The 17,386-nt window shown below is 38.0% G+C and overlaps 1 protein-coding gene across 1 annotated transcript in view; it reads right to left on the reverse strand.

Annotated features, from left to right (window-relative positions):
• Positions 1–13,320, reverse strand: part of LOC140462775 (sodium- and chloride-dependent neutral and basic amino acid transporter B(0+)-like) — a 62,095-nt gene extending 48,775 nt beyond the window's left edge. The window contains exon 1 of the mRNA XM_072556044.1: positions 13,235–13,320. Within this exon, the coding sequence (XP_072412145.1) occupies positions 13,235–13,320 (86 nt within the window). The remainder of the gene's footprint in view (positions 1–13,234) is intronic.
• Between the last annotated feature and the right edge of the window lie 4,066 nt (positions 13,321–17,386).

Here is a 17,386-nt window from a genome sequence, read left to right on the forward strand (position 1 = left end):
TTTACTTACACCCAGTATTGTTCACTCGAACTTTGAGTAACGTGGATTTCAGTGTGATTTGTGCATATACCAGCCCGTGTAAAATTGCAGGGAAGATCTGTAGTAGGTATTATAAACAAATTTTATTTTATGTTATAATTAGTCGAATAAATTTAAAATGAGCCTTCAGTTAAAATGTTTAATTTCGCTTGATTATTCCATATTTTTTCAAAGCTTTTCACCTTAGGGAGAATTCTCAAGAATACCATTAAAAGGAAAAAAAAGTGTGTACTAGAAGCTATAGATATTGATACAAGTTTCTTGTTCTGTGTGCACATGTTGTGCCCAGTTCAACTCAACTAAAAGTTAGCAGCAACTTACTTAATTTCTCTGGAAATTTTTCTAACCAATCAAAATTAACCTTCCTGCTTTGAAAATTAAATAAATCCTGGCCATTAACTGGCAATCCTGCTCCTTGGATGCCCTGACTGGCTGTGCTTTTCCAGCACCACACTCTTGACCCGAGTCATCATTATCTGCTACACTGACCATGGCAGCACCTCTAATAATCAGGCAACCAATCAGCAATCTTCTCTCTTACTGTAAAGAATGCTGGCATTCCCTTTTATTGGTATTCTTGTGTATTGACTTGAGTAGAAAATGAAAGGCTTTGATAAAATGTATCTTTCTTTCATCAATACTCAAGTTCTTTTTTTTTACCAATTATCTTAATACAGTTTTAATTTATACGAAGATTAGCCAATGGTAAAATTAGGTTTAATGTTATCAAACTTCCATCAATTAATTCTTCCTCGTCCTTAATTCCCAACCAGTACTTCACCTAACTTTGAATATCACATTGGAATATTTTATAGTCAAGATGGAAGGAACAATCTTAGTTTTACACCCCATTTGCAATTTGCACCTCTGATAGTGCAGCATGCTGTCAGTACAGCATTGAACTAACAGTCTGAATTATATGCTCAGGACTCTTAAATTACTTTACATACAAGGTCCTCCAATTTAAATTATGACAATATTAAAAGCATTAATGCTGATATAATTGATAAAAATGTAGGTCTAATTTTCCATCTGGCAACATAACAATTACTAATCAAGAAAAGCAGAGGGCTGTTTACTTCTATGAAACGTGGAATTGACTACAATGAGAAACAAATTTCCTTGCAATTGAATGCATGTTCCTAAGCTTTTTTCAACTCAGAAGCTACAACAGAGCTATTGTCAGTCAACCTTTTATGAAAAATACCATGGACTTGATTTTGTAGTCACTTGCTAATATTTCCAAAAGTGGAGGACTCATAAAAATAATGTGAATGGCCTTCACCCCACCTTCTTGTCTGTGTTCTGTAATATGGTGAACTGAAAAAGATGTCAAGGCTGCTCTGGATGATGATTTTCCTACACCTCGGATGCTGCCTGACCTGCTGTGCTTTTCCAGCACTATTCTAATCTAGACTTAAGTTGATCGAAGCCTTTGGTTTTAAAGACCTCATTCTGCCTGTGTGACTAATTGAAATGCAGCAGGGGAAGGTGGAGACAAAGTGAACAGGCCTGAAGATTTTCATGTGTAGATTTTAGAACAGGTGGGAAGGGTACTTTTGCAGCTGGTGGAGAAGGGTTCACCTGTGCCCATTAGAAACAACACCGTCCCCACAAGGTCATACCCCTTTAAATCTCCACCAGTGGTTTCCCACTCTGCTATTCTCCCAAGGTCTGCCAGCCAAGCTCGTCAAAAATCCAGACTTAGCTTTGATTCGGGTTCCATCAGTTTTTTTCTTGGGGACTATCTATAGTCCCAGCATTTTTACTAGGGCTATTGGAATAACAGAGCTGATAACAATCAATTTGTCCAGCAGCTCTCTAGCATGGGACTACCATCCAAGTAGAGATTCAAATTTCACTCTGAAACAAAGTAGGCCTCGATCTATGAAATACCTCCGTATGCCAGCCAGAGTTCAAGGCAGCTACCGACATTGCTTGGAGAGGGTTGGAATTACAGTTCCCTATAAACCCAACTCATTAGAAATTTTATCTGATGGAAATTTATTATTTTAAAGGGATTTCCATTCAGATGGTTACAACCTTTTTGTATTTTAATTGGAAATGGGCAGATTTGAGGTGGATATGATTCTTATGTCAAATTTACAGCTTTTAAAATTCGCCCACTCAAACCAAATCTTGTAATGAATATCAAGACAACGGAAGTAATTTTACACTGATTATCTTGGTTTCTTTATCAAATTCTGCAGAAAGGAAATCTCTGGAAACTTTCCTCTTCAATTATGTGCAGACATGTGCATGGGAAAAGTTTCATCCATCAGGCAACATTTTTAATGAAGGCAAAGGACTGAAGTCAATATAGAAAATAAATTAAATTAATGTCTTGAAACAATTTGTTCATATCTTTACTTACAGCATTAGTAGCTTTAATGCTGAGAAAAAATAGTGTATCAAAATTATAAGGCATGTTGAATGATTTGTGGGCGTCCAGTGCCAAACTGCAGCATCAGAAGGCAGTATAATCTCATTCTGAATGATCCACATTTGTACTTAACATACTATTATAGGAAGTATGAAACTTAAACATTAAAAACACTTACACAAAAAAATCAAGTATTCTGTTTCAATTAAAGGAGTAAACAACATAGCAGATTGATATACAATAAAGTTATTTAAAGATCTGTTTCACTAAGAGTATATTCCAATTATTTTCTACTTTATTTTGAAAATATAACTATATGGATTCATTTTAATTAAACTTGTGTAATAGTGTTTAACTTTGTCTATCCAATCGTGTGATCCAATAAGAATAAACGGAAACCTAAACACTACATTTAAGCAATGAGCAAATGGCAGATGGTTCAAGATTATTTCTGTGTTGCATATATGTGCTAGACTTGTAAGAATTCATGGAGTAACAGGTCAGCCAAAACTAAAACAATCTGAATATCATTCAGCTGAATGCACCTTTGGTTATCATTTCAATTCAAATTCACTCACTCTCTTGGGTGAATACTATGCCAGTCACAGGATATAAAATATATCTTATGAACAATTACTAATGGTGCATCTAGTGAATTACTGACAGATCAACTGAATATTCCATAGTTTACTGAATTATTAGAATTAGAATTGTTAATCATCATGATTTGCTTAAAGAAATTTATGTTCAAATGCCTTAATCTCATTTTGATGGTAGAATTGCAACATCTGTTGAATGATTTATACAAATAAACAATTAAAAAGACTATTTTATGTTCGTAATTTTTTTTCTTATTTGAATTAAATGGCACTTCTCTTTATAGCTTTTTGAGTGTGTCTTATTCTGACATCACATCCAGGTCTTCAGCACTACAACCAGGATATTGTCTGGGTTCATTCTTTTTGCTGTTCACTTTGAGCTATAGTGAATCCAATTGGTTGATATCTGGTGTCTGGTGGGACTTCAGGAGTGGGTCTAGACTGATCAGCAAATAGGTACAAATATTTCATTCTGAAGTAGGGTTACTGGACCCTAAATATTAACTCTGCTTTCTCTCTACAGATGCTGCCAGACCCCTGTTGAGCTTTACCAACAATTTCTGTTTTTGCTTCTGATTTCCAGCATTTACAGTTTTTTCTGCGTTTACAAACACTTTAAACTTGCTTTGTCCATTGACATGATGGCCTTCACCATCAGGGAAGATCTCAATGGTGATGATTTATTATGTATCTTGATTGTTTTGCCACTAGAATGAAAAATGTGGCTTTTTAAACATGTAAAGATTACATTTTCCACATTTGTAATATGTATCATATTGTAGGTTTGCTACTTCCTTTGCTGCTTTTCTACATGTAATCCAATTCATTATCATTTCCAGGTATTACGTTGCAATGAGCCTGTTGAAAATCAGCCGATGTCAGAAAAACTTTCCTTATGCGATACGAATTCTCAGAATATTCCAATCAATTAAAAATAATATCAATTCTACTCCACCTTCTCTGAATCTCACTGACATCGTATTAACTGTTTGGATTGACATGCAATCATGTACAAATGGCCCTACCTTGTCTACCTTAGTCAACCCTAATGCAGCATTTACATCCAAAACATTAACACAAACAAGATTAAGCTACACTCAGATTGCAAAAGAGTGCCTGGCCATTGTATCTGGTTATGAACGTTTTCATCAATGCTTATTTGGAAAAGACAATGTAACAGTTGAGTCTGATCCCAAGCTGCCTCAAAGCATTTTCCTCAAATGGTTACCTGTACTAATGAGTCATCAAAGAATGTTACTCCAGTTGTGGAGAGCATTTGAATGTGACACACAAGCATGAGAATGAGATGTACATTGCTGATATACTGTCAAAGTAGACAGGCAGGAGGCTGGAAGAACACAGCAAGGCAGGCAGCATCAGGAGGTGGAGAAGTTGATGTTTTGGGTGGAACCCTTCTTCAGGACTGGAGATGGGTGTAGGGGGAGCTGCAGATAAAGGGAGTGGCAGCGAAAAGGTGGTGCAGTGGGGATAGATGAAGACAGGTAGAGGGTACGACCTGGTTGGTCAATAGGAGGAATGAATCTGGTTGGTAGCAGGGAGGAGTGGAAGGGAGGGGTAGCAGCTGGGGAGGGAGTTGAGGGATGGGAAGGAAGGTTAGTTTTTGTGCCTCTGACATACTGTCAAAAGCAGCCTTCCCAATGACAAATGTAGAGAGTGTAACAATAGAGTCCAAAATCTTCCAAATCTAACAAGAAGCAGCAGCTTACCATACTTTGGAAGGGGTCAATCCAGGATGCAATAGATAAACAATTTGCTCAAATCAAGTAAACTACCCAACAGGATGCAATCATTGAAATGGTGCAAGAAGTAGTGATGAAAGGATGGTCCAAAAGCATCAAATTCCCACCTCTGCTAGAAAAGCATATTTGATAAAAAGATGAATTGCCAGCACAAGGTGACATATTGTACAAGGAAAATAGGATTTATATACCTAAGGAGTTAAAAGGGGAGATGGTAAACTGTATATATTACAAGCCACAAGGAACTGAACCAAGTCTACAAAGGTCACCGGGCAGCACGGTGGCCCAGTCATTAAACTGCTGCCTCACAGCGCCAGAGACCCAGGTTCAAGTTCTGCCTCAGGCAACTGTCTGCGTGGAGTTTGCACATTCTCCCCGTGTCTGCGTGGGTTTCCTCTGGGTGCTCGGTTTCCTCCCACAGTCCAAAAAGATGTGCAAGTTAGGTGAATTGGACATTGCTAAATTGCCCGTAGTTTTAGGTGACGGGCTAGATGTTGGGGAAGGGTCTGGGTGAGTTGCTCTTCAGAGGGTCGGTGTGGACGTTTTGGGCCGAAGGGCCTGTTTCCACACTGTAAGTAATCTAATCTAATCAAAGATGTAGTCTCCTAACTAAACATGAAGAATGAAATCAAGCACCACTTCAGCCAGTGCAGGGCTTCTAATGAGGTTCAAGCCGCGCAAGCCAGAGAGCTGCTGATGACACATCACATCTGAGACAGACCATGGATGAAGGTATGAGTAGATCTCTTCACACTGACAGATTTGATTATTCTGTCAACATAGTCTAGTACTCTCACTATTGGGTGATGGACCCACTGACTTCAATGAATATCGATGGGATTGTGGAATGACTGAAAACACACTTCAGACATAGTGGCAAACCTAACATTGTGGTGAGTGACAATGGCCCTGAATTCACAAGTAAATAACTAAGTTGCTTCATAAAGATTTTGGAAATTGAACAATAAACACCACTTCTCCAAAATATCTCCAGTCAAACAGAAAGGCTGAGGCAGCCGCAAATATGGCCTAAGGGATCACATATAAGTCAAGTGAATCCAGTACAATGTATACAAGGCAATCCTCAAGTGCAAAGACATAGATATAAAAGGCATGGAAAGTAGTCCAGTACAAAGACTAGTGTCACACAATAACTACACTATCTCATCCAAATGCTGAAGACAGAAGTCGAAACAGGTGAGAGTGACATTATCAAGGTGCTGTGACAAAAAAACAAATATAATTTTGACAAGACTGTCAGAGTTGACCAGTGGAGACAAAAACCCTTACGTGCTTTCAACAAATGTCCACCCAAGTGGCAACTTAGGCCCTTACATGAAGTAGTTGTTACTTCAAATATACACAACAGGAATGCCCAGATGTACCGTCACAACTGCAGCATATATACACAACTGGAGAAGCTATTCCTCAACTACAGGTGGCTAAATCAGGAAAATATGAACTCACCACTCTGCACGACCCACAAAACAACCACATCAAGAGGATCCACAGCAACCCAACAACAGAAAGTGAACTTCAGCAGGGACCATACAACATCAAATGACATGGGAATAATACTCTTCCAGAGTAGGGATATTACATAGCTGAACAGCCAACAACTGCTCAGATATCATTAAGATTCAGAGACTACACATGCAGGGACTGATGAGAATAATGAACTACTAATCCATGAGGGCGGTCATGTTGATACAGGATAAATTGGCTAAATCAAATGTCCATGACAATGCATGTTTTTGGTATAAAAATGAGGAACATTTAGATTGAAATGAAAGCATGTATAAATGCCATAGTTTTGTGATCTCTACCATGAGGTACACATCTTGCAACCCATCTTACAGGCACTTCAGTAAACACTCCATTCTGACCAGATTGTTGCCTTGCAAACATAGAACATCAACTATTATTTCTGTATCTCAAGTATCAGCATGAATCCACTTGAGAGACAAATGTTTCACTTTGGATAAAGCAAAGGAAAAAAAGTAAAAGCAAATTGCTGGGGTTGCTGGAGAAAAAAATCATATCAGATTCAAAATGTTAATTTTGCTTCTTTCTCTACAGATGCTGCCAGATATGCTTAGTTTCTCCAAAAGCAAAACGTTCATTTCACATGCCCATAATCATCAGATATACTGACTGTTCTACCAATACAAGATGTGAAGTTCCTTTGTCTTCAAGCTCTTTCCAATTAGCTTCCTCCTTAGGCCATGATTCCAATTTCTCCACGGTTTTTAATGTAGGAAGGCAAGAAATACTCTTTGTTTGGTAAGTACCACGAAATACATCTTTGGGTCTGTTAAAGCCAGTTAAAAAAATAAATATGGCTACCTAATGAATTATGCATGTATATGTTAATCATTTATTAGATGGTGCAATACTACCAATGATATGGTTAATGCATTTAAGCATTAAATCCTTCAACTGGGACACAGTAATTAAAACCATGAAGCACATAGCAGAGTGTAAAAGGCTAAAAGAGATTTCAGGCTAGTTCTTCAAGTAGTTCACTGTAAACATTACAGGGAGGTCCAAATGACACTACATTTTATTTTTATATTGAATCATTAGAAATGTACATATATCTAAAAGCTAATTACTCATGCATTTTATCAACAAATTCCAACTCATTTTACCTGCCATTATTCCCGCAGAAGAAATTCTTAGCCTCCTATCCAAAATTTATTGACTTAAGTTGTTTCCTTTTGACTTTAATAAATAATCAATTAATAGTAATAATTAATAGTAGCATCAACGTCAGAGGAATCTAAGTGTACGGGTCCACAGTTCTCTGAAAATGGCAACACAAGTGAATAAGGTGGTCAAGAAAGCATATAGCATGCTCACCTTCATCAGTCGGTCGTACAGTATAAAAATTGGCAAATTATGTTTCAGCTGTATAGAATTTTAGTCAGGCCACATTTGGAATGCTGTGTACAGTTCTGGTCATCACACTCCGAGAAAGATGTGGACATTTTGGTGAGTGTACAGAAATGGTTTACCAGGATATTGCCTGGTTTGGAGGGCAAGAGCTCTGAGGAGAGATTGGACAAACTTGGTTTGTTTTCACTTAAATGTCGAAGGCTGAGGGGCAACCTGATAGAAATTTATAAAATTATGAGGGGCATGAATAGAATGGATAGTTAGAGTCTACCCATGGTAGAGATCTCAATTAATAGGGGACATAGGTTTAAGATAAGTTGGGGTAAGTTTAAAAGAGATGTGAGGCAAATTTTTACACAAAGGACAGTAAGTGCCTGGAATGCACTGCCAGACAAGGTGGTGGAGGTGGATGCAATAGCAACGTTTTAGAAGTATCTTGATGGATGCATGAATGAGCAGGGAATAGAGGGGCATGGACTGTGTGGAGGCAAAAAGATTTTTGGTTTAGAAAGTCTTGGTGGGTCGAAGGGCCCGTTCCTATGCTGTACTGTTCTTTTTTCTAGTTTACTTATTCAAGTTATGGCCAGTAGAACTACTACATCTTCTTCACTCAAACTGGGAAAATGGACTGGGAAAATATTCAATTAGTAAATATTTTATTCAATCAAAAAAAATGCCATCAGATTACCTTTCACGTCATTCCTGCAGCTTTCATCAGCACCCCACCAATCAAAGCAGTTTGACCATGGCAAGGGATATTGGAAGGAAGCAAAGAGATAGTACACAGTGTAGCCTATGATGCAGTTGTAGTAGAGGGCCACAAATGTTGACACAAAGACCATAGTGATACCCACACCTTAAAATGCACAGAGAAAAAAGAAACTTAGGTTAGAAGTAATTTATTTGTTTGCACCAAATCTTTTCACACATTTACTTAGCTGGAAAAATCAATTACTCAGTTCAATGGAATTACTGTTACTTAGTTTTTGCTTGCACAGTACCTTTTTGTCAGTTTATCCAACTAATTATCTTTTGAACAAATAATTAAAAGGTAGTTTTATTTGGACAGCAAAACCATATTAATTCTAACTGGGATTTCAATAAGTAACTTCTACTGAAATATATTTCCATTATTCTTGTATGTGACAAATTAGCTTGATGAGCTGCAAACACAGATAGTCACAAGGAACTCTGTCAACAGTAAAGACCTGATTCAAATAGGGGAGAAAAGGTCTCTTAAGATACCTAGTTATAATATATTCTGTAAGATGAGGAAAATAATACAAGGTGAGTGAGGGTATGGTGTTGACAGTATTAATCAAAGATATCAATACATGGAAATAAATGATTTAAAAGAATCTGTTTGGTTAAAATTAAGAAAAGATGAATGTCTCCAAAAGGGAAAATCAAATACTGGAATGAAATACATGTTCTGGTTAATTGCAGAAAGATGCAAGAGCATAGACTTTGAAAATAAAAGTGTGGAAGGCCAAAAAGGAAGCAGTGCGAAATATAGATCTGGGAATGAAGTGGTGTATTTTTCAGCGGGAAAACAATTAGATAAAAGTAGTCAAAATCAGGTTTAGAATAGTTCTGAAAAAGGAGAAGGAATATTCAATTGTGAGTATATTTAATTAGAGAATGGTTAATGTCAATTTTTGCAAATCCAAAAGGGATCTGGTTCAGGTAGTTTGGAATAAAAATAGATAGGCATGTATTAGTTGTGCAGTTACAGCAGATAAAGTGTCAGAGCGGTTGTGGTACTGGACCAGTAATCCAGACTCCAGGGTGAATAATCTTGAGATTGTTGGATTTCAACTCACGTAGCAGACTGAAAACTGAATTCAGTTAATTAAATAAATTTGCAATTAAGAATGTGCTGTTCTTGGACACCATGAAATTATCACCTTGGTGTAAAAATCCAAATGGTTTATTAATGTGCTTTAAAGAAGAAAAAATAATTAACTTGTTTGGCTACATATGGTGCCAGAATCGCATCAATGCATCACTCAATTGCTCCCTAAAAAAGAACAGCAATAAGACAGCTCAGTACCACGTTTGCAGTGCAATGCAGGATGGAAATCAGATGTTGCCTTCGTAGATATTGTGTCAATTATTGAGTGAATAAATAAAGAACAATGGGAGATCTTCAAAGTCATGGTTTATTATAGTCTAGATACCATAAGAGATGAAATCCAAAAAAAGTGTTTTCTGGATAATTAAGTATTTAGAGGTTAAAATCAATTAGAATTATGACTTATATTAAATGTCAGATACTTGATTTAGAAGAGAATCAAGCTGAATACGGAGGACAAGAGGAGAATTGGAGAAAGAAAATAGATGCAGGAATGAATGTTCCTTTGCTATCTAAACTTTATAAAAAAATAAAATAGATTTGGGTTACTTGAAGATCTCTAGTGTGCTTACATATTGCTAAACTCATAAAGACATATTGCTTGTCTATGGTGCTACCGTGGAGAAAGGCTGCATGCTCTGGCTGTATGATGACATCTAATTACTTGGCTAATCTGCATGTTGAGCTTCTTAAAAGAATATCACTCTCACAGTGAGAATACACTTACTCCCCTTTTTCCCCAAAAACAGATCTTGCAACCTACAAGTAGAATTACATAAACATTGGGTGATTGCAACAATATTTATATAGAGATTGAGATAGTGATATTAATTAGTAAGTACAGAGATCATAGAATCATAGAGTCATACAACACTGAAACAGACCTTGGAGTCCAGCCAGTCCATGCTGACCATAATCCCAAAATAAACTAGTCCTATCTGCCTGTTCCTGACTCATATCTCTCTAAATCCTTCTTATCCATGTACTTATCCAAATGTCATTTAAACATTGTAACAGTGCCCACATTCACCACTTGCTCAGGAAGTTCATTCCATACATGAACTACACTCTGTATAAAAAGTTTGTTCCTCATGTCGATTTAAAATATTTCTTCTCTAACCTTAAAATTGTGCCTCTCAGTCTTGAAATGCCCCATCCTAGGGAAACTATCATTAACTCTATCTATACCACTCATTGTTTTATAAACTTCTATAAGGTCGCCTCTCAACCTCCTATACTCCAGCAAAAGAAGTCCAACCCATCCAGCCTTTCTTTATAACTCATACATCCTGTAAATCTCTTCTGAACTCTCTCCAGCTTAATGATATCCTTCCTATAACTGGGCAACCAGGACTGGACATAATGATAATAATAATGATAATGATTATTACATTTATAAGTACAGAAGCTAAGAAGGTAAAGATAAATACCATCTTGCTAGTTTAAAAGCAACCCACCAGCAATTTCTCCTCGTATCCATTTTTGCCAGCACTTCCCAACATCTCAGCGCATCCTCCACAGGCAATTACGACTTGCAACCACTGTCCACAGACAAAAGTATCAACAAAATGCCAGCCTCTTCACATCATCAGGGCACATTCCAGACTCATTGATAACATAGTCCAGCAGTTTAGTAGTGCACTCTGGAACTCATTGACCCCTTACATTGTGAAGCTGTTGCCAGGTTTTTTTAACGTATGGAAATGGGCGCTCATCTCATGCATCAGATCAGGGTGCATATTAGGCCTCTTAGCTTGTTTTGCTAGTACTCAGCTAATTTACGCTGCTTCAATGCTCATTGCACTGCTGCCTTTCCTTGCATTTTTGCATAGACAAAAAGCCAGAAAATCTATCATATTTGCTAACAAGAAACAGTTAAGAAAATGGACATGTTGGTGTCTGGAATGGGTCAATGTCAATGTCACACCTACAATACATACCAGCAGGTTAGGCAAACATACTGCACATCTTTCAACCAAATAGTCTGAAAGTTCAGAAGAAGCAATCATTAGTCCATTGAGAGGAAATATGGTGAGTCAGGTCCTTCCTCAGTAGAGAAAAATGGTGAGTGTCCTTAATGTGCAGACAGTAGGCCATTCAGGGCAATGGGGTGGGTGAGAATCTTAAGGGGAAGATGTAGCACACAATATTGAGAGTAGTCAACTATTAGCCTTGAGATTGACACTTGGACAATTGGACAAATTTGGGGAAAATTCAAGAACAAAAGCAGAAGTTGCTAGAAAAGCTCAGCAGGTCTGGCAGCATCTGTGAAGAGAAATCAGAGATAACTCTTCAGGTCCGGTGATCCGTCCTCAGAATAGGAAAATTCAGGCCTTGCAGAAACAAATCTGTGACTAAAGTAAATTTATCTTCATTTGTAGTAATAAATCAGGATACTGAATGATTTCCATGATGGTGTTGGCATTCTGTACATCATGATGACTGGTTGGTCTGGCATGGATTGCAAACCATCCCTAACTTTCCAATATCACCACTGATCCTCGGTCTCAGATCATAAAGCATGCCAGTCATCCAATGCTGACTGAACAGCACAGGTACTTGTTTTCCTTAAAACTAACCCCTTCTTGAGATACTAAGTCCATCCTTGCAGGGCAAAAGTGTCTGGCACCTCTTTTATCACATTAGGCCACACTTCAATAAAACCTGTCCGTAGTGCCTTCTGTTGCAGGTCGTTACCTGTTTCTGACTGAAGTTAGTCGCAGTCATGCTGATCACTGTGCAATAGAACAATTTTGAGCACACCTTCCAATTACATTAGATCCAATGGAACATTTGCATCATTGTTCTTGGTTGGCAACCAGATCTGTGTATCTGAGGTGTCTGTGTGGTGATGCCATCTGGTAATGTAGCATTCCACATCATTCACCTCACATTCAAAATAATTTGCAAACTTAACTTAGTTTGCATGAGGACACTGCACTTCATGGTAAACTGACAGAACTGCATATTCTCAGAGGTGCAATATGGCATCAACCTTGAAATTTCATATGGCATCAAACCTGTCAGAGTCTAACTGCTGTAAATGCTGAATTAACTCTATGCAAACATTCGTGCTCCCTTCTGCTGCCACGGATACCTTGGAGATCTGGTGAATAGTGACAATGTCAAGAGCCATACACACTGATAACACTGCAACTTCTGGTATGTTCATGTCTGCCAAGTAAATATTTGCTGTTTCCATGCCAAATTGGCATGGCTTCTGTGTTAACATTTAGTAACCAGCAATCCCTCTAATTTTCTTCCAAGGCACATGGGCCTCTGAGGTCCATTCATGGCAGATTTCCAGTGTCACAATCAGTGTGCTGCCGCCAATCACCAAGCACGGAATGGCTGAGCACATGTGCAGTCATGCAGCATCGAATGAACACTGTTAGCAATATATTGCTATGGTCTGAAAAATCAATGCCCTCCAGTGCATCTTCTCCATCTCCCGCACCTCCACCCTTGAACCCCATCCCTCCAACCACAACAAGGATAAAGCACCCTGGCCCTCACTTTCCACCCCACAAATTTTGGATACAGCGCATTATCCTCCACTATTTCCACCACCTACAATCAGAACCCACCACCAGAGATATATTTCCCTCCCCATCCCCACCCGTGTTCCACAGAGACCATTCCTCCCATGGTTCCTTTGTTAGGTCCACACCCCCCTCCCCCCCACTCCCCACCAACTCACCCTCCACACCTGGATCCTTTCGTTGCCACTGCATGAGGTATAAAACCTGTGCCCACACCACCCCCTCGCCCCCGACCTCCGACCATGGCCCCAAAGGATCTTTTCACGTCTAGCAGAGATTTTCCTGCATCTCAAACACGTCACCTACTGTGTCCGTTGCTCTCGATGTGGTCTCCTCTACATTGAGGAGACAGGATGCCAACTTGCAAAACATTTCAGGGAACATCTTTGGGACGCACGCACCAAACAACCCCACCATCCTGTAGCCGACCACTTCAACTCCCCCTTCCACTCTGCCAAAGACATGCAAGTTCTGGGCCTCCTCCACTGCCAAATCCAAGCCACCCGATGACTGGAGGAAGAATGCCTCATCTTCTGCCTTGGTACTCTTTCAACCACATGGCATCAACATCGACTTCACTGGTTTCCCACACCCACACCCCATCTTATCCCAGATCCAACCCTCTAACTCGGCACTGCCCTTTGAACTGTCCCACCGGTCCATCTTCCTTCCCATCTCTCCGCTCCACCCTTCCCTTTGACCTATCACTATCACCCCCATCTGCACCTAGCTACCCACCCCCCACCCCCAGCCCCATCCCCAATTTCCTATTTATCTGTCAGTGCCCATCCCTCTCCCCATATTCCTGATGAAAAGTTTATGTCCAAAATGTTCACTCTCCCACTCGTTAGATACTTACTGACCTGCTGTGCGTTTCCAGTGCCACACTTTTTGACTTTGACCTCCAGCATCTGCAGTCCTCACTTCCTCCTTGTGAGAAAATGTAGTCATGAAAGGTGAAGCTTGCATGCTTCAGAGAGTAATAGAAAGTATCTCACTGGGGGAATGTATTGCAAGGAAATGCTTGTGGCCTTGGGTCAGCTGAACAAAGAAAGGTGCTATTTGGAGTGATACTTCATGACAGTTGAGTATCTGTAAATGATATTGTTCAGAGAAAGGGTTGCAAAAGGAAGCCTGTGCTTTTTCTTTTCCTTTGCAAAAGGAAGCCTGTGCTTAACTAATTTATTGGAGTTCTTTGAGAAAGAACTTGGATTTCGTGGCAATTGGCACAACACCAGGATTGCCTCACAAGATAAGAGAACATGATATAGGGGCTGACTTATTAGCCTGGCTAAATTATTGGTTGGCCAACAGAAAACACAAAGTAGGGATAAATGGGTCTCCTTCAGATTTTTTCAGGTGCCACAGATATTCAGTGTGGAGGCCTCAACTCTTTAGATTATTGCTCAAATTTGGCAGGTGGAGTATAATGTGGGAAAATGAGAACTTGCCTACTTTGGTAAGAAGAACAGAAAGTATATTATTTGAAAAATAGGAATTACAGAATTTGATGAAGAATTAAGGCTTATTTAGGACTAGAGAGCTGAAACAAAAATAAATATGTGTATATAGGACTATATTTTAAGTAATTTTGCAGCAAACCACTTGATCAATGTGAAGTGTGTGATAACTAGCAAACAATCCTTCCACTAGCAATACTATTTTGTCTGGTCTTCTGTTTAATTTATAGGACATAACACACAAAATCATCCATTTTCTGATCTTTCAACAAGGGAAGAGATCTGACAGAGGTTCAATAAATGGATTGCAAAGCACAGAACTATTTACAGATCCTGCTTGCACAGCAAGAATCTAATAATATCCAATTGACTTCATACAGAATATATACTTAGAAAAGCAGTAACACAATTTAGATTAACAAGAAGCTCTGATAAAATTACTGCTACAACTGAACTATGAATATTCATAGAAATTATACATTTGCTGCTCTTTTGTATTTCAGTTTGTGGACAATATTAGTAAAACAAAATGTTGAATTTTTAAGACAAATTGAAGCCACCAGGTTTCCCTTTCTGCATTGTTAAGCATCCTTCAAATCACTCTTTCTCCAAAAAGTAGAACAAAAGCGATCACTTAATATAATTGCTTTTTTTTAGACTTTGTTGAAGATATGATTAGAGATTAGATTAGATTAGATTACTTACAGTGTGGAAACAGGCCCTTCGGCCCAACAAGTCCACACCTTCCCGCCGAAGCGCAACCCACCCAGACCCATTCCCCTACATTTTGCCCCTACACCTAACACTACGGGCAATTTAGCATGGCCAATTCACCTAACCTGCACATTTTTGGACTGTGGGAGGAAACCGGAGCATCCGGAGGAAACCCACGCAGACACGGGGAGAATGTGCAAACTCCACAGTTAGTCGCCTGAGACAGGAATTGAACCTGGGTCTGTGGCGCTGTCAGGCAGAAAACTGAATAGTTTTCCAATGAATGGACTCAAAATTATCACAGATAATTAACACAGACCAGAACTGAAGTTAACAGAAGTGTAGAGGAATTAAACTCTACATTATTTTAGTGCAACGGTTACATTAAGCAATTTAAATCCATTCTTTTTTCAGTGATTTTATTGGACAAAGCAATCAGCCTACCAACCATCATTTAATTTTGGATAGAACTATGGCTCTGCATTCAGCAGCAGTTTAGTCAGTTAATTGTACTTCCCTGAGGAGCATCTCAAATAATTAAGCAGTAAATTATTTAAAATTCCTCATGCTTAAGGAAAAAAAAGCTTCTAGTTACATGGTCTAAATAAATCACCACAAACAGCTAACAAAGTAAAAGATACAGTGTACTGAAAATTAAAGGTATGTTAACATAAAATGTACTTCTGATTTATTATTTTATTGATTTAAAAACTAGGACATTCATCAGGCATGCAAGGGCAAAAATTTCTGTTTTATTTTCATGAATCTATAATTAAACCTTTCAAGAATCAAGAAATTATCACAGTTTTAAATACGGTTGCACAAATTCTTTGCTGATTTAAATTTCCTTCAGATTCCTGCAATACAGAGCCAGATCCCTGTACTTACCTAGTGCTGAAATCATTAATCCAACTGAACATATGCAATGAAAACTACTTCAGACTAATTGTATTTGCAAAAAAATCTAATGAAGAAATTTTGTATGTATTCAGCAGGAAATCTACTTAGTACTTTCAATCATTCCCATTGAAGTAATTTTAAAATAATAAAAATTAACATACGTTCTAAAATGATAAAGTATGTAATGTTGCTACATAAGACCAACCTTGTAGGATTGGCACAGCTTTCCATACTAAAACTGGTCCCAAGCTGGAGAACTGTCCAAGGGAACATTCCAAGAAAAAGACTGGCAATCCTGCAAATGCCAGCATGGTTATATAAGGAAGAACAAAGGCACCTATACAATCAATTAAAAAAAAATGAACCAAATCAGACAGATAGTCTGAATAGGTTTACTATATTACTTTAAAATATAAATTAGAACTATCATTTCTGTGTTAAACATGAATATATTCCTGTCAATACAACAGTACGAATGTAACATCAACTTGCTGCCTCATACAATGTCTTGTCACAGAAAGACAAATGCAAGTAATTTTGTCCTGTATCATTATGGGTTTTTAAATTTTAACAGTCTGATTTTTGGATGACATCTTTGTACTGAAATGTTTTTCGAAGAACAGCCACCATTCATAAAAATGGCCTACCTTATTAAATGTATGAAGTGATCCACATTATATTATGTGGTTGTGTTAAAAAAATTTTAAAAAACTCAGAAATGGCATTAAACATTGTTTTAAAGCTGAAAGCAATTCCAATGAGCTTTGAGTATGTCATTTCAAGGTTTATAATAACACTTTCTTTCATAATAAAAATCACTATTATTTCAGTTATCAGTATATATTCATAAGCCAGGTAATCTGCACAGTACAACAGAAAGTTAAGAATGTAACACTGTTTAATACTAGTGAGAAGATTAACAGAAATGCTGTCAATTTTATCCCCTTTACCTCCAGCATTAAATTATACACTTAGAGGTATTCAAAAATTTAAAGCTGTTTTTGAGTTATCTTAGCATGAAGATACATGATTCAAAAAGATTCATTAGTACTTGGACAGACTCAGAAATATAGAAAGAAAGTGATGGAGCTGAAGTAAGATTATGACAGTGTTTTACTATAGGCTTAATACTTTATAAATCAATTTAATTTGAACATAATTGTCTACGATCCTTTTTGTACATCAGTTTCATTACAGCACCTCCTCCATTCTTGAAAGCTAGATAAGGGAATCGCC

Source organism: Chiloscyllium punctatum, chromosome 37 (assembly GCF_047496795.1).
Source record: "Chiloscyllium punctatum isolate Juve2018m chromosome 37, sChiPun1.3, whole genome shotgun sequence".
NCBI classification, from domain to species: Eukaryota; Metazoa; Chordata; class Chondrichthyes; order Orectolobiformes; family Hemiscylliidae; genus Chiloscyllium; species Chiloscyllium punctatum.